We start from the raw sequence: 23,350 nt of genomic DNA on the forward strand, positions 1-23,350 counted from the left end.
TAGCTCGCAAACTTTGGTTAAGCCGTACTTTTACTGTCCCAAAAGTGAGTGTAAATCTAATTATTTGGGCCCAGCTGAGGAGCGAAAAAGAACTGCAATGTGATATTTGCCAGTCAAACTTGGATGCTGATTTGTTTTTAAAAGAGGGTAACTACTTTTTGGTATTCGATGTGGAATCGCAAATCAAGAATCTTTTAGAACTGGTTAACCCTGACGTGACTAAAACTGAAAACTACTTCGATGTTTCGGATATTACCAAATCTGCAAAGTATCGTAAACATATTTTAAACGAGAATGATGTGACTATTACATGGAACACTGACGGTGTTCCCGTTTTTGAATCGTCAAATTATAATATTTGGCCATTGCAATTTACTATCAATGAGCTACCACTAGGAGCCAGACAACGAAATGTTCTCTGTGCAGGCCTTTGGTTTGGGTCAAAAAAACCAAACATGAACTGTTTTTTGAAACCTTTTGTTGATGTTATGAATTCTCTTTCTTCAAATGGATTTCTCTGGAAAACCAAAGATGGAATTAGCTTAATATATCGAGTGTTCCCTGGACCGTGCACGGTTGACACCATAGCTAGGTGCACGATTCAAAATATGACGCAATGTAATGGGCTATATGGTTGTCCATGGTGTTATCACCCTGGAGCTATGGTAGAAAAAGGAAATGGCCATATTAGAGTTTATCTTTTCAAAAATTTTGAGAATGTAGATTCGAGATCAAAAACGACATTTCTCCGTTACGCTAGAAAAGCGGTGAATAATTTAGAAATTATTAAAGGTGTCAAAGGCCCATCAGTTCTTTTAAAGTTAAATCGCTTTGACTTAGCGGAAGACGTAACAGTAGACTATATGCACTGCTTATGTTTATTCGTAATCAGAACAACCACAAATTTGTGGCTAGATTCGAAATCGCACAACGAACCATATTATTTGGGTAATAATGTAGCAGCTTTGGATAGCAAGCTCCTAGCAATTAAAGTCCCGAAAGAGTTTTCACGAAAACCTAGGTCAGTCGAATTACGTTCACATTGGAAGGCGTCAGAATGGAGATCATGGGCGTTATTTTACTCTCCATCGGTTTTAAAAGGTCTTTTACCTAGCCAGTTTTATAATAACTGGATGAAACTGATTATGGTATTCCACGTATTATAGGCAAAGTCAATACAAATTAATTTGTTATACCAAGTGAGAAAAATAGTCTCAGAATTTCTAAGCAGTTATGAAAATCTTTACGGCGAAGAGTACATGGTTTTTAACGTACATCAAGTAATTCATCTAGTCGAATGTGTCGCAAATTGGGGCCACTTTGGTCATTTTCGGCGTTTCCATTTGAATCCAATAATGGTCGACTTCTAAAACTTTTCCATGGGACGCAATATGTGCAAACTCAAGTATCCCAGCGATTTTTGTTTCTACAATATTTACCAACGCTGGTTTTAAAAAATGACGCTTTTAAAGACAAACCATTGCTTGCAAACTTTTTCGGTAAATTAACTAATAACTTTAGCCAATTTCCCTCGCCTAAAATTGAAGATCGCGATAAAAAACAATTATCTTTGGGAAAACATTGACCGCAAATCTAGCTGTAGATGAAAGTATATTATTAGAGGAGCATGGTATTCAAACTTCAGCAACTATTATACACAAAAAAGTTACTGTAAATGGACTAGTTTTTAATACCAAGTCTAGAAGCAAAAAAGTAGAAAACTGCTACGTTTGCATTGAGATTGAGAATATATTTCACTATTTCAAAATAAGCCAAATTTATTCAACTTCAGATGGGAAAGCGTTTGTCACTGCTCAAAATTGAAAAACTATTTATTATAATGAATTACAAATTGGGGAATTTGGCCTTCCTGAAATACTCTATCCTTTTGAAATAACTAGAACGAAAACGCTGATTTACCTTAATAAAGAAAAATTGATCAAATGTTTAAGAATTGTCAGAGGTACTAAGCAGTACCTCATTAAAGTAAATGTTGTTTTGGATGGGAATTAAAAATATTAATTTTTACTGATTGCATATTTCTCCTCATTTTTTCATAAATATTGGTAACATCGTTTTATTTTTGACTTAAATTTTTAATTAAATGGGTTTGGAAAAATATTTCCCAGCAGTTGATTACGTTTAATTTTTGAATAAGCCTTAATTCTTTGCCCATTAAAATGAATCTCCCAAAGGTACCCTTAAACATTCCGAAGAGTCCTCGTGAAATATTTTACCGAAGAGTCCTCATGAAATATTTTCCCAAGTAAAAAACCCACAAAAAATCTCCCAAAGGTTCCTACTAATATTCAAAAGAGTTCCTAAGATATATTTTGCCAGTAACACCTACAAAACATTCTCCCAAAGGTTCCTACTAATATTCAAAAGAGTTATTAAGATATATTTTGCCAGTAACACCTACAAAACATTCTCCCAAGGGTTCCCATTAATATCCTAGAGAGTCATTAAGAAATATTTTCCCAATAATTCCTTTAAACCATTCTTCATACGCTTCCCTAAAAATTTGTTAAGAGTCCTTAAGAAATATTTTCGCAATAAACCCTTCCAAACATTCTCCCAAAGGTTCCCATTAATATCCTAAAGAATCCTTAAGAAACATTTTCCTAATAACCCCTTGAAAACATTCTCCCAAAGGTTCCCATTAATATCCTAAAGAATCCTTAAGAAACATTTTCGCAATAAACCCTTCAAAACATTCTCCCAAAGGTTCCCATTAATATCCTAAAGAATCCTTAAGAAATATTTTCCCAATAACCCCTTTAAAACATTCTCCCAAAGTTTCCCGAATCCCTATAAATTTCTAAAGAATCCTTAAGAAATATTTTCCCAATAACCCCTTCAAAAAATTCTCCCATGGTTTCCCTATAAATTTCTAAAGAGTCCTTATGAAATATTTTCCCTACGTTCAAACTCCCAAAGACCCCTTTGAACTCTCAAGTTTTTTCTTAAGAAATTTTTTGCAAGGGAGTGTAGGGCGCTGTAGGTTAGCTGTGGCATAGGGGCTAGCCACCACCCCTCTATGCATTATGAAGGGACCCACCTGTAAACAAGCCACAGGCTTAGTGTGGATATCCCTTCATAGACCAAGCTTAGTGACCTATGGCACTCTCTCTGGCTTTGCGGAAAAGCACCATACAGGCGCTATAAGGTCCTCAATGCAATTAGTTTTTCTGATTCAATTTAAAATATACTTTATGTAAAATTTTTTCAACTCTCGAAATCTTAGTTTTGGGTGTAATTAAAGAGATTACAGCAAAAAAAGTTTATGGGTGAACCATTCCTTTAATAAAATGTGCGAAACTTACATTTTTAGTCATTTCGAGGATGCGAACCTTCTAATTCACAAATAATTAGGCCAGGCTAATTTAAACTAACCTATTTAATTATTCATAATAAATGATAAGACTTAAATTCTTATCAAGTTTTATTAATAAAGCAAGTTTTGAATGAAATTACATTTGTAGCAATTCTTTTACAAAATTCCGTACTTAAAAATGTTGAATTATTAAACAATTGGATAATTACATTGATATCTAAATTACAAACAGCATTTTTTGTAATGTAAATTCACACGTTCAATCCAGTCCATAGTCACGCACTCGTGTTGTAGCTGATACAACCGTTGCAGGCATCCTTTATGTACTTGGTCAGTTGTTGTTTAACAATCTCGTCGACCTCCGAGGACACGCGCTTAGCGGCGTTTAGAAATGTTACCACTAGATCGTGCTTCTCCAAAAGTTTCCCCCAAAGGACGGCTCCAATTGCAAACCCAATCCTGGTCGGGTAGAGTGTTCCGTAGTTTACACCACTTCCCGCTTTCATCTCACGAATGTTGAGTACTTTCCAATCCTGGTACATATTCAGTTCGATACGTTTCAGGTTCGACCCATCAAAGACGAAGACGACGGTGTAGCACGATCATTCAGGAAATAGTTGGTTACTTGTTCCCGCATTCCGTAGAGTTGATAATATTCAGCCTCCGTCAATGAGATGCCGGTTGAACCGTCCGTTAGGCCTAGTCTAACTTTACAGTCAGGAGTAACCGAAGATATTGGTGGTGTCCCTAATTAGAGAAAAACAAATTAATTAAAATCCACACACACATAAATTAAACCTATCTCTAGAAATATTCTAAATGTCTTAGTCACGTTCTATATATATTTAATTAAGGATAGAATTTTAGACTACGGAGAGTGTACTTACATTATAACGTAGTTTCCTGCGGGACTATAGTTGCTGAATTCCGCTGCTGTGGTACTTTAGTTGCTGGAGAGAGCTTCGAAAATGATCCTATCATCGTGTGCCTGAGTTTTTATACATGATAAACTGGAGACCTTTGATAAGCCCGATAAGAATTCTAATCTCAATAAAGACATCGATAAGCCCGATAAGATTTCTAGTTTCGATGAAGACATCGATAAGTTTGGAAATAGCGTGAGTGATATCGGTTATCGGTTCTGGTTTACCCCCGCCATGTGGAAATATTCTAGGAGAGCGATAGCTCTCTTAGATAAGACTTCATACCGACTTTAATGTATAAGGATGGTTTTTTGATTGGTTATAACTTTTTTTGTATCGTATTAACTGCTTTGAAAAACTTCCACAGAACTACAATTCGGGCCCTCAATATGTGGTTAAAATTTCAAAAAGATCCACTCATTAGTTTATTTTATAAAAAATAAAGTTGCTAAGGGTGGTTTTCATTTGCATAAAATGATTCAGCCCTTTTGGTGAAAAAGTTAAATTTTCCCTTAGAAATAACATGGAGTTTTTTTTCAAATTTAGCCATTTTGTCGCCACCCTTTTGAAATGAAATATTCGTTTGTTACGTTTGGGAACGGTTTTATATCATAATTTAAACCTTTTTCTAGGACCATTTTTAAGGTTTTTGAGAAAAATTAATTTTAAGTATGTTTAATTTTAAATTTTAAAAACTACCCCAATCTGCGATATTTTAGCATGGATACGCTGTTTTATTGGTAAATATCAGCACGACCAATATTGGCCTTTTTTACGTATAGTTGCGTCATAATAATCCGATTGTTTTTTCTTAATGCCTTTTGGTTGAAATGGCCTATCGATAGTGAGATAAGACTGCTTTAATATTGCCGCCGTGACAAATTACCCCGTTTGTGGCCGCCATTTTTTTAAGGGGAAAAAAAATTTGAGAGTGGGTTCTTTTTCGTTGCCATTTTCATATTTTTTGAGGATTTGCTCATGGATGGATTTTAAATATAATTTAAAGTAGGTTTCAAGCTTTAATATAAGCCTAATTTCATAATTTTCCACCTTTTTATTGTCCCACAATCTATTTCTAAACTTGGCACTTTTTTTAAGGCGGTGAAATTGCGCTAAGCCTTGGCTTACCGTTAATTTTTGCCGTTTAAAAAAATGTTTACCTCTCGTTGCCCGTTACTACTTCGCCTTCTCGTATCGTCGTACTTTGAAAGTAGTGCTTTGTTTTCTTAAATATTACTTAATTGTATAAAATTTCAATATTATAATTGCATAAAACGAATTCAATGTTGTTTGTTGATGGGACGCGCCTTGCATTTGAATTTCGTTCCCTCGAAACTACCCCCCCCCCCCCGAAGAATTTTTATTTATCACCGTCTTTCGGTCGCTTCAGCCCCGAAAACTGTTGTGTTTGCATTTTAATGCTTCTAGAAAATCGTGGTGCGCGTCGAGGTTTACGAATCCAACGTGTGTTGCGAAATGAAAATCAAGGGTGGATACTATATGATCTATGCTTTAAAAGGAATTTGACCGCGCCATGCAGTCAAGCAAAACGGTATTAGGCCTTGCCAAAACTTGACTGAGCTATTGCGCCTTGTCAGATTATCTTGTCTATCTATCAATGATATAATAAATTCACCCTCGGATATCCTGTGACGAGGAGATGGTTTTAAAGTTACTAACACTCGATTTTGGAGGTAGATACTGTCTTGTGACACTTGATGTAACGATTTAATCTTATAAACGGACGAACATCATGAGCCTGTATCGTAAATTAACCGATGTTGATATTAAAGCTTAATTTAAATACCAATACCAATTTTTTTTAACTCAATGAATCTTAAATATCAACATCAAAAATTATCTACTGAAAGAGATATCTACTTATATTCCATTCATATTTCTCGCAACATTTCAAATTAACGAATAGAAATGTGCAAATGAAGTTCAAACTGATTAATTGGGCAAATTGCTATATTGGTCACCATTACCGATCACAGATAGATTTGCGCCCTTCAGTAGTGTTTATTATGCTTGTGAAATGGTAAGCGAAATCTGTGATTAAAGTTTAAAATGGACATGAGCAAAAACAGCTTTATTCATATCAACTCGATTACCGAATATCTAAATTTGACTAAAATTAACAAAATATTCTATTCATGGTTAAAAATCTTGTTTGAAGCAGCAAGCCATCTAATCCTTATTTACCTTCTTTTGAAAAAATAATAGGTTGATACCTCTTTCAGTAGATTATTCATTGATATTTCAGTTTCATTGAGTTTAAAAAAAAATTAGTTCCACCATTGGTTAATTTTCAATATTGACCAATCGATAGTCACAAATTTTAATAACTAAATTATTAAAACCGGTTCAAAACCATATTAGTTTTGAAACGATTAAATTATAATTTTAAACATAGTTAATTCCTCGTAGTCGTAGGTAATTAGTTTATTTCCTTAGTGAAATTAATGCTGAATATTATATACACAAAATAAATAATAAATTAACTAATAAATTTAAATGTAAAGTGTGTGCATTATTTCCCAATTAATAAAAGATATCCACCTATTTTCATTCAAATTAATTACTAATTTGTGGATAATGGATAGAAAATGTCGAGCTCTAATTGCGATATAGCTAAAATCAATCCCACTGGCTATTTATAATACAATATAACCTTTGTACTATGTTTGCTGTTTTGAATTTTATTTGTAAAATTTAAAACATAAAATAGTATTACAATTTTTTTAATTAAATAATTATTAATAAATTTCAATAAAATAAATACTGGTTAAATACATAACACTACTTTTTACTAAGTTTCTGAAATTATCAGAGCTAAATATCAAAGACACATATTTAATTGCTCTCATTTCGACACAACTGCAACCGTATAGATTCATTCATTTAATAACGTTTCTCATTTCTAATTATTTAAATTCAAAGGGCTGTATTAACTTTTAAAGGTGAAAACCCAGCTGACTGAGAAGTAAACAAATACCAGGCTGCCAGGCTGTCTCTAACACAACAGAGTTGGCCATTCTCGCTTATGAGAAATGAATCCTTGTCAAGTTGTCATGTGCATCTATGGACTTTAGGAGCTCCACCCAACTGAAGCAGGGTGGGAAATAGGGATTTTTTTAAAACTAGACATTGGGCCAGCGACCCCCCTGCCCTGGAATAAATGAACTGGTCCAGGACCATTGACCAGGGCGCGGCGTCTGCTAAACTAAAGAAGTGGGTAATTAAAATAGTTGAGATAATGTCTGGACCCTGGTTACCCTAGAATTTCCTTAGTGGTCCTGTGGACCACTGCTCCACCTCCGATTTAATTTTTAAACTGGTCATTTTCCCTGTGCCACCGCCTTATTTAAAACGCTGAACTGAAGATTTCTTTTGACCGGACCATAGCCTACTCGATCACGCGCAACACGTCGCCAGCTGCTTGCTATAGCGCGAGTCAGGGTGGGAAATAAGGTTTTTTTTAAACTGGACATTAGGCCAGGGGTACGTTCAGTAACCCTCTTTGATGACAGCGCTTACTAAACGATGTGAGATTTTTCCTACTGTACGCTTTTTCGCGTTTCCGGTTTTGACGTCATGATGCTCAGCGCTTGCCCATCAAAAAAACCATCTAATCGATATGGTTTTTTTGATGGCGTGACGTAGCGTTTGACTGATGAACACTTGACAGACGAAAAGTTGGCGCGGGATTTAAAAATTAAATTCCAATAATGTTATTCCTACAGTAATTGTATTAGTTTTCATTACAAAACTACTTCTACCATTCAAAGAGACATAATTTTCTTAAACAATTTCATTATTTGTAAGCTCTTTTATACTTAAAAAGAGCCATTTGCGCTTCGTAACGTTTTGAGGGCCAGTAGGACGTTTCCCCAACTCCATTTTCTAATCCAGCGCTAACTTCAAAGTGTCACTTTTCCGTTCAACAGCCTTTTACGTCACTGTGACGTCTCGAGCCCATCAACCACACATCAAGAAAACAGCGATTTCCTTGAGATTTTCGTTACTGAACGTACCCCAGACTCCCAGAGACCCTCCTGACTTGGATAAAATAAACTGGTCCGTGACCATTGGCCAGAGCACGTCGTCTGCTAAGCTAAAGAAGTGGATAATTAAAATATTAGAATTTTAATGTGTGGACTCTGGTTACCCTTGAATTTTTTAGTAGTCTCGTGGACCACTGACCCCCCTCCGATTTAATTTTTGAACTGGACCAGGCAATTTTTAAACTCGTCATTTGCCCTGTGTTACCGCCTTATTTCCCACGCTGGCGCGAGTTGCTTTGCGTTGTCTTGTCGACTGCGTGATGGAGCGGGCTATCCCTGGAGTCCCAACCCCCGTTACTTACTACCAAAATACCCACTAGCATAGCCCACTCGATCACGCTCTCTTTTCCCCGGCTACATATTTTGAAGAGGGCACTTTTTAGGCGTATTAACAATCTTGGATCACCTTTGTGGACTTTTAGGGTAGCCATTATAAATTGAGTCGGCATTGCCCTGACTATATTGTGTTTAAGGTTTATAAGCTTAATATCAAACAGACGTTAGTTAATGCTATAAAAAAGTTTGAAATTGATAATCTCGGATCGTCTTTGAGAAGTTTTAAGGATATCCGAATTTCATATTGGGCTTATGAAAAATTTGAGCTAAAGGTTAAACAGACATAAATCAGCGGTTTAAAAAATTGTGTAAAACTGTCAATTTGGTCCTATTTGTGGAATTTTTAGGGGAGCGCCTCGCGTTTCAATAAAGGGTTGTAAAAAATTGTATTATATTAATTACAATAAGAATACAAACTTTCAATGAGTTACGTTTTTATTTTTTGGAGTATGATTATAAATAAATGACTGATTGAGCTAAAGTTACGGTCCCCTTTTTATATGTTTCTGCTTAGTGTAGATTTTGAAAATGTAAAACAGTTTCTTAACAATCTTAATTAAAATGAAGACTGAAGGAGCAGATATTAATCAAAAATGTCTTGATTAGAATCAAGTCCTAAAAAGTATCGATAAGACTGAGGTTATCACTTGTCTGAAGGATCAGATATTAATTTTTCTTTTTAATTGAAACTTAAAGGCATGCTTAAGAAAAAACAACGTTCCATTACCGTTTTCCGTTGAAATAACTTATTTTGCAGGTAATCAATTTCAAAAATTTACTTACCTCGGGTTTTCGGGCACAATTCCATTCCCCCAAAACATTTTATCATTACATTAATTACTTTTGAGAGATAACGTGTCAAAATAAGCTTTAAAACAATAAAAAACTGAATGAGCGGTCTGTTTAGCCATGACCAAAACCTTCAAATCAGTGTTCTGGGAAACTTCTAACTTCGCTAATTAAATATTCGTCGTTCATTTGTGGTTTTTTGCTTGCCATGACACGAGCGGATAAATATCCGACCAGTACCAAAGTTGTTTAGCCAATAAGAAGGCCCGTAAGTGTCACGAGTCAGGTCTTTCGTTCTCGCCCAATTACTGTTTCCCTCATATTAGTCGTCTGCTTATGTCGTATTGTCCCGCGCTTTTTGGAAAATTGGTTGAAAGGTACTTTTGTTATTGAGTGTGTGAACAGTCAATTCTTGGTCTTTTAACGTACGATATTGTAATTAATTAATAAAATGGATTCAGAAAGGGCAAAATTTGAAAAACCTTTTGATTGCGGCAAAATAATTGCGTCGAAAAATGCGTATTTTACCTATAGACGGAAATGCGAACATGTTAAAAAAGAATGTCAGCCTGGAAATTTCAAATGTAAAGAACAAGATTGTTCCTCAACTTTCAAGTATATTGCAGATTTTATCACTCACTTACAACAGAAGTGAGATGAGACTAGAAGTGAAGGGCTCTAGCATTGATAGTAAATCCTCGCACTAGTGAACAAATTTGAGGATTTTATGCCGCTTCCCACGCGCTAAAACTAGATAGAAACAAGTTGGGAAAACCAAAATATTACCTCTCCGTGTCGAGAAGATTATATAAACTTAAGTATCCAATGAAAACGTCGACCTTTTTGCCCTCATCCTTTCCCGCGTTTTGCGCTTCCGCATTTCATCCTTCTACTCTCAACATTATCTTCCTCCATTTTACATACAAAAATCAAATACTCACAAAAAGAAGCGGCAAAAACCTGCTGGCTCTTTACAACCACTTAATTTGACTTAATATCCAATTTCCAACAACAATAATATACCGGTAGTTTAATTGACAACCTACTAGCATCGAAATTCTCATTAAGAATGGCTCCCGCGGATAAAAAACTGCAATTTTCAACTAGGTGGGCGTTATCTCATTTGATTTGAAATATAACATTTGTCTTTTTTACCAATGCCTAACCGTTTAGAGTTTTTTAAAGCAATCTTAGCACCAAAAAATATTTTTTGATACAAAATAAATGTTTTATATTCTTATTAAGAATAAAACAAGAGGATAAAAAAGGTCTGTCCTCTCGTAATTTTTTAAGCTTTTATCATGATTACTCTATACAACAGTAACAAGGAGTATAAACCCATTAGTGGAAGCAGTATTTTTTTCCCGAAACAATCTCGCTTATGTTTATCCTCTCTAGACTTTGCTAAAAACGTATTACTCCCTCGTAAAATATTAATAGACAGGCAAGGATTCATACCATTAAAGAAGGAGCGCAATATTATTATTATTCATATACAGAGAAAAGAAATTATTATGTTTCTGAGAGGAGCTTCCCATTTTGGTTGTTGTTTTGAAAAGTATATCGAAATGCACGGGCCTTGCTAGATATAGGAGGCAATGAAGGAAATATATCGCATGCACGGGCCTTGGTAGATATAGGAGGCGATGATAATCTCTCTCTTTGCACGAGAGGTTTATCTTTAATATTTAAATAAATATAATAATTTTTAATTATTTTAATCTTCAATAATTAACATTAATAATAGTTAAATCGTTTAAAATAAAGTTATACCTATTATCTTCTCAAACTTTGCTAATATTGACGTTTAAAGTGAAGGGTACCCCTCTTTCCCGCTTTCTTCAAATCTCGGGGTATATATACGATTCGTTTCCATTATAATAGTAAGGAAAAAGCGCAATTGCGAAAACGTTTGGTGGCGATCCCACCTTAGGGAGCCTAGACGTTTCTCGTAACCCTAGCTGATTGCCGCGTATATCCTAAAACCAAACGATGATAATGGAGTAGAAGCCAATGATACCGATTGGTGTCTATGTGGAATAGACGGAAGACCAGTGGATGGTGGTGTTAGAAGCCAGTGTAAGTGCAGACTGGTGTCAATGTGGGATTGACAAAGAACAGAAGCTGGTGGTGATTAGAAGCCAGTAAGTACAGACTGGTGTCCGTGTGGGATGGACGAAGACCAAAAGATGGTGGTGATTAGAAGCCAGTAAGAACAGACTGGTGTCCGTGTGGGATGGACAAAGACCAGAAGATGGTGGTGTGAGAACTTAAGTAGAGGAGCCATTTCCGTGACTGTGAAAGCAGTTCGGAAATGGCGAACACGTTTGCTCCGATTCGCAAACTGCGAACGCGGTCACGTGGATGTAACAACGGACAGACACACACACAGACACGGCCGTTACAGAACCTCTCCTGGACTACGTCACACGGAGAGGTAAAAAATTGGTCGAGTTCCAAAAACATTTCCTACCCCTACCCCTCAACCTTAAGTCGCGGGACGCGGGTGCTGGAATCTAGTTCGGCCGTCTACCACCGCGAGCGTCTCACGTTTTGGAGGGGAAATTTTGAAACCGCCACCAGAGGGCCAACCGTTCGTGTGTTATCAAGAATATTCACTTTCGCCGAGTGAAGAATTTGGTTAGCTCAGTACTTCTAGTCTCATATCACTTCTGCTTACAATCATCCCACCATTTAAAGATTTAGAGTGAAACCAAAGAATTTGAGATCTATCACTACCGACGCTATATACACACGCTATACACGCTGATAAAACACGGAATTCCAAAGGTATTATCTGTACTTATTATGGGAAGGATTCTATCGTAATTGTTGTGGCGAGTCTTCCTGGCGGCATATAAATATAAATTATAATTTCATTTGCCAGATTTTTTCGGGTTACCCGGGGCTCCCCCCCCCCCCCATTCGAACTCTATTCGATTGCAAATTTCAATATTCGCACACCCCTACCATAAAACCAAAGCTGTACCAAACGCGGCTGGCAAAGCAAAGCCAGTGACGTTTTCGGCTATGATTTGACGCATATATTAAGGGATGACGTCACTATGGGAGGTCCTCCGATACAACGCTGTGAACTGGATCCTGATTGGCCAGAGATAACGGCCCCTTTCATTTTGAAATTGGAATGTTTGATTATATTTTTTTGCCGCCAAATATTTTTTTTCGAAGGTACAAGTTACAATTTTATTTTTCAAGTTTTACATAAATTTGCCAAGCCCATTTAAATTACTATCCGTATTATTTATATTTTCAGAGTTTTTGACACTTTATCAATAAATGTTTGATTTTTTATTTATGGGTGAATGATCCTATACAATTTGTTATTTTTTATTACAATACTTATAAAACATTTAATGAACACTTTTTTTTAATTTCCTTTGTTTGCTTAAAACCCTCGTTTTTAACCTTTAACATATTATTGCCTTTAGAAAGGTTCCTCCATTTACCACTCAGCTTCTGGCTCGACCTTTTAATTTCGAATTCATGGGCAATTTTATACCACGATCCAACACCGTATTTCTCAACACCAATAATCAAACGATTTTCTTCGTCCCCTGTCCAAACTTTCCTGCATTGTTTAGCCTTAGGACTTCCATTATTATTTTGTAAATCTTTATTTAAGTTTTCAAGCTCGTTAATGCGTTTCCGTTCAGTATTTTCTTTATCGTCGTGATCTGGCAGAGCGACAGGTTTCACAGGACATTTTTCTTGCTGCTTCACGGGTAAACGTGTTTCGTCATCATCTTGGTCTTGATCAGGTAACGGCGTTTCGTCATCACTTTGATCCTCATTTCCTTTGAGAGCTTTACTGGCGCTAATATCTACCCCTGATGACTTGTTTCCTTTGGAAACACTGGTTACATTAAGTTCACCGACATTCATCGATCTACCATGGATTTGTGTCGTTGATAAGACCAAGTCCGTTCTTATTTCTGAGGTGATACTACTAGAGCTCGCCATCTCCCTATTATTAAATACATCAAAAATTAAAACGAACTATATAGTAACACAACCGCACAGAGCCTAGTACTAGACACACCGGACTAAACCTTGGCCCTAGGTTAAAGTATAACGAAGACTCAATTGAAAACCGTACAATTAAAGTAGCGGGAAATTTTACCCATCTAGTTTAAAACTTTCAATCACAAACTAATTCACACGCCCGAATCATTCAAAATAAACTAAAAACACAATCGATCAGAAAAGCAGACTGTACAGCCCAATTTCAAATTAAAATTAAAAGCACTGGACTCAATATTGACCTTTGTACCTGTGAGACTGGACTCAATATTAACCTTTGCACAGGTGAAGTTGACTTATATAATGGAGGACTAGGTGTTTCCCTAAAATTTTCCACGGAGCACCTAGCAATCTCAGGTGACAATTGAAACAATTTCCTCGTTTTAGGGGCAAGAGTTCCATAATCATTGTCACGAAAATCAGTTCTTATATTTTCACCCTTTAAAAGATTGTCAAAGGCTTCTTCACATTTAGAAATTTTTCTAAGAGTGAATTTTAAACCAAGACAACATTATAAAATTGTGGGGGAAGCCAAAATTGATTTCTAACTCTACTTTCACGATTGATTTCTACTTACTCCTGCTACTTTGTTGGTGAAATTGGAAGGGTAAATAATGGTAGAATTTTCTTCTTCGTTGTAGTGACAAATTTTCTGTCTTGCCTTACCAACGGGTCCACTGTACATACTTCACGGCCCAATGCCTTATTAACCATTCGCGTGACTCGTGCTCGTGCTCCTGGGGATATTTTATATGCTAATTTCTTGGGATATTTTTCAATTTTTGAAATAATTCTGGGTCTATCTGTGGGGAATTCCAGTTGGTGTTGTTAGTTGTTACTAACAGCAGCCTACCAGACCCAGCAGAGTAGCAACTTCACAATACGCAACTTAACTATGTTGTGTTGCAATTTTGCAAATTACACTAGCACCAAAAGTTCAAAGATCAAGGCCGACTATACTAGAAGAGGCCGATGCGCGCTCCGAATTCGGAATTTTTTTGGATCTTTTGAATTCGCCAAAAACTACTACTAGAGGCACACTTCGAGGGACGGTTTTACGTAGCTCGCAGCTTTTGAAAATGTTTTCGCGCCGTTTAGAGGAGGGGAGAGGGGGTAGGACCGTCAGATGTAGTACTGTGAAGTTCTTATTGGCTAAACAACTTTGGTACCAGGGCTAGACATAAGGCACTAGTCAAGGCATTTGACTACTAAAAAAATGCCTTGACTTACTAAAATAAATCGAAATCTGGGGGTTCGCTAGTCAACTTGACTAGTAAAAAAAATGTCCGAAATATTCGTATGACTGCTTCTTATTGGCTAAACAACTTTGGTAGTTGGTACTGGTCGGATATTTATCCGCTCGTGCCATGACTATACAAATATCCAAATTGCAGAGTAGCAGACTACACTAAAGAGTTCGAAGTTCAGGGATTTGCTATTGGCTTAAATAAGTGGGAGTGGCGTGGCGCTCGTTTTAAAACCGTGTGCGTAGACGCTATGCGATCGAAGCGCGCGTATCAAGCAAGTGAAAAACGCGCGCGAGGCGCGCGAAATACCCGTAGTGTGGACTCTCCTTTGTAAAAGTTGAAATTTTATTTTCCATTTAAATTGCCAAATATTTTTAGTTTAAAAAAAGAAGTAAATATATGCATGCAATATGTACAATTAAAGTTATATTTCAAGCAAATAAGTTAATTATTTAGTACTTAGTTCAATGAATATTTTTCCAAGCAATTTACGGGGCAAAAATAACTCTCACAGTTTTTATTAGTAATGGTTCCTAAATGTTTTCTTACTGAATTCACCAGCACATTTTCGCTAAATTATTTTAGTTTTCAGAAGTCGCGGATCTGCTTTCACATACCGTATGGAAGACTTGCACGTTTCTCCAGGTCCACAAAAAGCTCCAAAGTCAGGTCCAGGCAGTCGTCCTAAGGATTCAAAATGTCCATCGACTCGTCGCATCACCGTTATATTGCTCGGCCCCATTTCCTGTTGTAGGCAACGATTAGGCCTTGTTCAGTAGAACAAATGGAGGTTTTCTCGTGCTTAAAATTGACACTGTTTATGAAACGCGTCTCCAATTCCAGGTAGATGAGATATTTCCCTTTGTCGTTGAACACCAAGATATCCTCGCCAACTTTAGCCAAGTGCGTGTTTTCGTGTAAGTTCGGGCATGGTTTGTTGATGGCAAATAACACAGACACCGCTTTTTCTTCAAGATTGCATTCAAAAACATTTCGACCGTTTTTGAAGATAACTTTATGGTCTTCCACAATCAAAGTTGGCATTCACTTATCGTAAAATTTCACGTTGAGGTTATGGATAGTGGCTTCGTTGCATTCTTTGTCATAGTCATAATAACGACCACTTTCGTCGCCGTATTCTTACCATGAAGATAAAGCATACCCTTTTTAGCGAACAATTTTGAACACACGAAATTAGACGGCGGTTCAATCTGACACATTTCCACGTTTTACGAAGTCGTTGTCACCTCCATGACGTACAGAACGTTTTCCACCGTTAGAAAATAAAACTTCTCTTGCTTATTTTGGACGGAAAATTGTATTTTACTTGACGCCATGTTGGTGGTTCTCGAAATAAACGCAGTTGGTACTCCGAGATGTTAACTTCGGACCCACAAAACTGGACCCAAGCTGCACGCACGTTTTTCAGTGCCATTTGCTCTTGGATATTCCTGATGGAAACCGTTAGGGCTTTGAAGGACTTGAGTCTTTTTTCTTGCTGGAACATCGTAAGGATACCGTTTAACTCCTCGCGGGAGAGTTGATCACATCCGGTATGTTCGAACATTTCGACGCGTTTAGCAAAAGACGTATCTTTGTTCGATTCGGACTCGACCCAATCCGAAAGCGCTTTCATTTTCTCGCAAGTGAAAAACGATTGGCGCATTGTGACCAGAAAATGTTGAAATACTCAGTATTTTACCGTATCTTCGGGGATTATCAAGATCTTCAAAACGTCCACTATTAATTCGTGTGGCGCGTTGTCTAATGCATCGTTACCATTTGTAATCATACTGACTTATTTGTAGGGTGTTATTGACTTCATAAGTGGGTATGTAACCAGTCGTTTTAGAAACAACCCCCTAATCCCGATCACCGTATCTTCATCTTCAAAAGCCTTGGCGTGGTGTTACCATGCGTGTTCACTATCTTCAAGTAACCTGGTGTTGGCAATTAACACCCGGCATTCTGCCACTAAGGAGTCCATGCAGAGCATATCCGCTAAATCGTACAAGTCCTGCAACTCCTCTACAGAACACTTTTCAAAGCGTATCTCCGCACCGTTAACGTAGTCCAAGACGAACGCGAAAGTGTCTTTTCTTAAAAGCGGAAGATAAGCTTCTTTTAGCGTAGTCTCGATAAAGTTACCGCTAAACATGCTGCGGAAGCACTGGGATGTTTCAACGATAGGCTCTTTCAGACGATCCAACTTTTTGACTCAGCTCGATGGGTCAAAAAGTTGTATCAACTTGCCCAACTTTTGAAGGGAAAAGCGAAATAAATCCTTCCTTTTCACGCGACTGAACGTTACGAAATAACTCGTGAAAAAGGCTGTTTTAGTGATTCATTTTGATTGGCTGGAGAAATGAAATTAAAAATTTGAGTCAGCAAAAATTGATCATTGATCCAATTTTTCCTAGCCAACATTTTCGGTGAGTCAACTCATCCAGCGGCGTCTATTCACACGATCGAACTAGTTGATTCAACTCGAGTTGACTCATCAAGCTGAGTCAAAAAGTTGGAACGTCTGAAAGAGCCTTTAGAGACATTTGTGGACGTGGAACCGTTTCACTTCTGCTATTAACACGACGGTTCAGTTTTCATCATCCTCGCAAACTTTTCTAAAGTCAAAGGCACGTTTTTCCCGTAACATCTGACTGAAAATTGCCGCGGAAATAATAGCGCACCTATAGCAAACATGACAAGAGAGTAGGTTTAGCAAAGAGCCATGTATTGCCTAGTTCAGTAGTGACCCAACATCTCCCATCACCAAATACTACATCAATCCCTGATATCTCTTTCTATAGCAATGAAGTAGTCATTAGTCAACTTCTGGACTACTAGTTTTTTGGTCTACTAAAATATTAAACAATCGTCAGAAGAATTATTGATAACAGAAATTCAGTTGAGTTCTAGCTTTCGGACTATGAACACCAAATTTAGTGGGATTATGCAACGAATTGTATATGATTTTACCAAATTTAAATAAATTGCGTCTTTTAAGTTTATGTATTCGAGTGTATATTTAATGGTGTTACCAGTCAACAAGCGAATTATTTTAGACTAAGTTGAACGTATTACTTCAAACTACACGAACCATAATCAACACAGTTGGGAAAATAAGAGGCTGAGCTTTGAATAATTACACTATTGGTTCATTAAGTAAGCCTCTTTTATGGATTTTTGAAGACGTATTTAAGGAACCGGAGTAGTGTTCACTTTTCATTGGGTCATAAAGTAGTAAAAACAGATGTTAGAAATCTCAACTATATTAAACTTGTGGTTAAATAATAACATTAAATTCACTTAAAATGAAATTTTACATAAGAGAAATCTAGTCAACTATCCATGCACTCAATGGTTCTCGAATAGGGAAGCCTTCACATGAGCAGTTCCCTTATGAGCGGATTTCAAAATAGCGGTCCTCATAACAACAGTTCTCTAAATAGCGGTTCCCGAAATGGCAGTTTACCCATTACAGCAAATACCGATACAGCGGTTCTCGTAAACACGGCGTACCGTTACAGTAGTTCTCTAAAGAGCAGAAAGACAGATATGCGAAAAACTAGAGTTGTTTATTATGGTGTAAGCTGGCCCAGCTGGGTTATATGAAATCAAAGAGAACAAGGTCAGATATGGATATTTTGGAAATGGTGTAACGCCTTTTCCAAAAAATTAATGTTTACAATTATCTCCTTCCGAAATAAAATAACCTTTCTCGAATTATAATATGCCTTTTCCAAGAAATTACTGTTTAAAATTATCTACTTCCGAAATAAAATAACCTTTCTCGAATTATTATATGCCTTTTCCAAAACATTACTGTTTACAATTATCTTCTTCCGAAATAAAATACCCTTTCTCGAATTATAATATGCCTTTTCCAAAAAAAAAACTGTTTACAATTATCTACTTGCGAAATAAAATAACCTTTCTGGAATTATTTTTCTATCCTGGTAAGAGGACTGTAAACTGATACAGCCTGAAGAATAGTAAAATATCTAAGTGTACTTTTAAAAAAAAATCATAAACACGATCAGTTAGTAGATCACATTACTGAAGGTAGTTTTTAAAACCACGAATACAACTGTATTGTTATGAAATGCGCAAAACTCAACACAAACACTGCTATTTCCCAAAACAGCAGCCGCTATTTCTAAAAGACCAGTTTTGGAAAAAAAACGCTGTTTTTTAGAATCGCGGTTGCTATTTCAAGAACTTCTCTACCGGGAACTGCTCATATGAGGTACACCCCTCGAATATGCATTACAATAAGAGAAAAAAGAATCTATCACTTCGCAAAAAACTTAAGATGGCTCATCAGACAAGGCGGCGAAAGGATTTGAAGCTTTATTCCTTTAAAGATGCTCTCCGCGAATACATGGTAAAAAAAAATCGTTCAAAATATTTAACGGTCAAAGCGGGGAGAACATTGCATGCTGGGAAAGAAAGGGCACTGTGATTGGATGTTACTGCTCCTGCGCATTGACCACTTTAAACACCAAAACAAGCATGGAGTCCGTATTCTCGTGTTATCTAACTTATTTCTTTATTAGGCTTTTTTAATGTGTTTGTTAAATGTCATTACCCTTTTATTGAATTGGATTTAAAGAATTGTAGAAATAATTAATATGGAGCAAAAGAAACAAGTAAAAAGGTAATACGTATTTCAATATCGGTGGCGTAAATGAAATTAGACCAAGGCTTAGGGGAAAGTGGCGAAATGTTAATCCTTTTTTGATTTTTAGAACTACAACTGTCTTTCGCGACGTTACAAACTTTGAAACAAATTTACCCAAAGGAAATTGGACCAAGCAGCTAAAAAGTATACCGTCTAACTTCTCAGAGCAAGCCATTAACAAGCATCATGAATCTAATAACAGAAAAAGCAAAAAGCATAAAGTGAAGGGTTATCGGATGTTCAAAGCTAAAAGAGTAACAAACGTTTTTGTATCTCCTGATCAACTAAAAGGCATGACACATGTAAAATCTAAAGTACACGCATCTTATAAAGCTCACAAATTATACTTCGTTCATCTCATAATGGATTCAAAATCTGGAGAGATTATAAAGGGGTCATGTAACTGTAAAACTGGTAAATGCGGAGTCTGTTGTCACGTTGCTACTACTGCGTGGTTCATTTTGGATTGCTTAATGGAACAGCTCAAATTCGTTCCCAACGACCTGTCTCCTACCGAAATAGCACAGAAATGGGGAAAACTGGATGTAAAGAAAACTTTATCTACTAGTAGATTTAGTGTGTTAAACTTTCTAAATCATATGCCTGGCAAAAAGGAAAGGAAAAAGCTCCCAAGGAAAATTTGCGTGGCAAGTTATTCATCGAGCACACAAGAGGCGCCTCAATCAGAAAAGAAGGAGCAAATTAAATGTCTAGCAGATGACTTCAAAGCTTTAAAAATAAGGCCCATGTGGCAAAGAATTTTAGAAGAGGCTTCGTTCAATCCATTAGAGTTTGTACCTGTATGTTATGCTAATGAATCACACCAAATACCTGATGATTTCCCAAATAATACCATTCAAGTCCAAAGAATCGGACTTCCAGTTCAACTAATAAATGCAGTTTTTGAGAATGTGGAGATTGAGCTTCCTGATTCTCTTAAGCTCTCTCTAGAAGATGCTAGAGTTTTAGAAGAAAATACCAGAGAGCAAGCATCATCGCAATTATGGAAAGCTGAACGAAAAGAAAGGATCACTGCTTCCAATTTTGGACAAATTGTTAAAAGGAAGGCCAAGGTCACAGATAAATTTGTAGAAAGTCTTAGAGGTGGTGTGGATATAAGTAGGATAAAGTATGTCAGGGAAGGGTTGCAAAACGAGGCAGTAGCTCGAAAAAAATATCTTGCTGAAAAAGACCACAAAGTTCAAGTATTCAAGGTTGGACTAGTTGTTAATCCCGGATTTCCAGTCTTAGGAGCCTCACCCGATGGATTAATCTACGACGAATTAACCCAAGAGTTTGGTCTTCTTGAAATTAAGACTCTTTCTAAAGCCAAAGAACTTGGGGTTACGATTGACGAAGTTATTACAAGAAAAGATTTAAAGATGAACTGCTGTTTGAAAAAAAGACAAATCTGGAACCATATTTTTAAACAAGACGCATAACTACTACTACCAAATTCAGGGGCAGTTAGGAATCACTGGATTAACATGGTGTGATTTGTACGTTGATGCCGGTATCGATAGTTTTTGCGAGAGGCTAATGTTTGATCCAAAATGTTTTTTTGAACTTATGTTGCCCAAACTTATGTTTTATTTCAATCATTATCTGAAACAAAATTAAGTTCCTAATTCTTACCCTGATCTCAATTTAAATTGCATTTTTTAATTTATTTTTCAATTAATTTTTTTAGTCAATGTTAAGTCATTTTTGTTTCAAAGCATTTAATGTTTATCAAATGTGATAAAATTAATACTTTTTGGTTATAAAATGTGATAAAATTGATAAATATGAATAAATATTAATAACAGTTAAAATTCATGGACTATTTCTTCTTGCAGCAGCTTTTCCTTTCGATTTAAAAGGGGCTCATTAATGAAATTTAACAAATAACAACAAATAACCCAAATTTTTTCCAAATTTGCGTGCATGGAGTTTGGAAAAGTATATTTTAGAATTCTAAAGTTCTTTAGTTCTCGAATCACCCTTTCAATGTGTATTCGGACACTAGCTATGTCTCTTGTTTTTTGCTCATCCGCTTCTGACAGCTGGCTCCTATCGCCCAAGAAAGGCGGCATGTTCAAATCTACTCCCTTAGCAGCCAGAACCTCATGTACTAGAAAACCACGGTCCGCCATAACAGAATCGCCTTTCTCTAAGAGGTCTATTAGTCCACAATTTTTTGTTAACTCTGTATCAGATTCTCTCCCAGGAGCTAACGGTGCTACATATGACACAAATCCATTTGGAGAAGCTCCAATTAGGCCTTTGGCTGTAGTGTGACGTTTATAATTTGAATATGTGTCACATTGAGTTCCGTAGTCCGATGGACGTTCTATGTAAAATTCTGTACAATCTATCACAACTCTTGTAGTTGGAAATTTTTCTTTAAAGTCTTCAGGCATAAATTCGTCGACTACTTTCCTTGAAGGCCATATTGGGATGATTGTTAATCTCTGGTAAAACATATCTAACCACGTCGTTATATAGTTGCTAACAGTTGTGAAAGATATTCCAAATCTGAAAGCCAAATCTTTATTTAGCAAGCCAGCCCTCAACTTGCAAAGCGTTAAGAACAACTGTTCTTTAAAATCCAGCGCCATGGGCCTTCCACCAGCGGAATCATTTCTATCAGTGCAACGGGCATAGTCTTTTCCATTGTTATACAACGACAAAGTTGCTAGGGCGGGTTCAACTTGGTGGTAGAGGACATTAAATTCATCAATGGACGAAAAACCAGTGTAAAATTTAAGCATGTCATTATTTTTAGAAACATTGCATAATCGGAATCGACAACTTCGGACTTCTTCATCCTTTTTCTTCAAATCTTTCTGGAGTCGTCGAACTTCATTTTTCATTTGAATATTTTCAGTTTCCAAGGAATTTATGGTTTTTTTATTGCTTTCTAATTCCCGTAGCAACGTCTTCTCTTTTTCTTTCATAATTAATATCTGATCGAGCAACCGAGACACATTATTTCTCACAGTTGACCCATAAGTATGATCTATGATTTCATAATATTTAAAACATTACTTTAAATATTAAATAAAAACATTAAATAAGTAAGTAAGAATATGGTAATAACATACCAGAATGAGGGCTGTTTTGTGATGGTGCGTTACTTTCCATCGAGTCAATAAGTGAATCAACAGATTCCATATGCGATGCTATCTCAGTTTCAGACCCAATATTTGAGCAGATTCCGTTTGCATCTTCATCCAGTATAACAAGATTAGAGATAAATACAGTTTTCGAGAAAGTTTGGCCCCCAATGTAGATAGGAACTTTATCCTCGTAAGCTTTTTTACCGCCTTTACTAAAGTGTAGGCCACATACAAGACTATTTTTCTTGGGTTCAAACCTTTTTCTTTTGGCTGACTGTACATGGGTTTTATCATTATTATTATTATAGCTCATTTGTATTCGCGCTATCCATTCATTTCGAATTAAGTCATCCTTTGGAAATTTGTAGAAACTGATTTTGTTATCGACCAGATCGCGATGAGTACGCGAAAAGCTACCGCAGTTATATACACAGCATCGTGCACCACTTTTTCCACTCATTTTTATAAATAGTTATAACATTAATCAATTTAATTCACATTAACTAACTTAGAAAACCCTATGCTAAATTGCTAATCAGCAAAGATCTAACCTTGATCTAACTAGGCTATGCTCTGAGTTTCATGGCCCTTGGCCTTTGAAGTTAAAATTGATGAAGCAGACGATTCGGATCGTTAAATATTTTAGGCACGAGATGACTCTAGTGTTCATCTACGTCACATTTTATCCCCCTTTTCCCCCCTCCTTCAGAGAAAATCCTTCCACGAGCTTAATGACTAACCAACTTGTTTATTTTTTTTTACCATGTATTGAGAAAGCAAAATCTTCTTTTAGAATAAAATGCACTGGACATTCAAGAGCGATTCATA

At 36.4% G+C, this 23,350-nt stretch overlaps 1 protein-coding gene across 1 annotated transcript; it reads right to left on the minus strand.

Moving 5' to 3' along the window:
• Positions 1-21,229: 21,229 nt before the first annotated feature.
• On the minus strand, positions 21,230-22,982 carry LOC149611350 (uncharacterized). Its single transcript, XM_089858524.1, has 2 exons — positions 22,508-22,982; positions 21,230-22,422 (listed from the first exon to the last, which is right to left on the minus strand). Exons 1-2 carry the CDS (start codon positions 22,980-22,982, stop codon positions 21,230-21,232), a joined length of 1,668 nt encoding a protein of 555 aa, XP_089714650.1.
• Positions 22,983-23,350: the final 368 nt, after the last annotated feature.

This window comes from Phalangium opilio, unplaced genomic scaffold (genome assembly GCF_054372755.1).
Source record: "Phalangium opilio isolate 3A_F unplaced genomic scaffold, DU_Popi_V2 ptg000246l_1, whole genome shotgun sequence".
In the NCBI taxonomy this organism is placed as follows: Eukaryota; Metazoa; Arthropoda; class Arachnida; order Opiliones; family Phalangiidae; genus Phalangium; species Phalangium opilio.

Coding starts and splice junctions, on each gene's coding strand:
- LOC149611350 (XM_089858524.1), bottom strand. CDS start 22,982: ATGAGTGGAAAAAGTGGTGCACGATGCTGTGTATATAACTGCGGTAGC. Junction 22,423..22,507: donor ACAAAACAGCCCTCATTCTG/GTATGTTATTAC, acceptor ATGAAATCATAG/ATCATACTTATGGGTCAACT.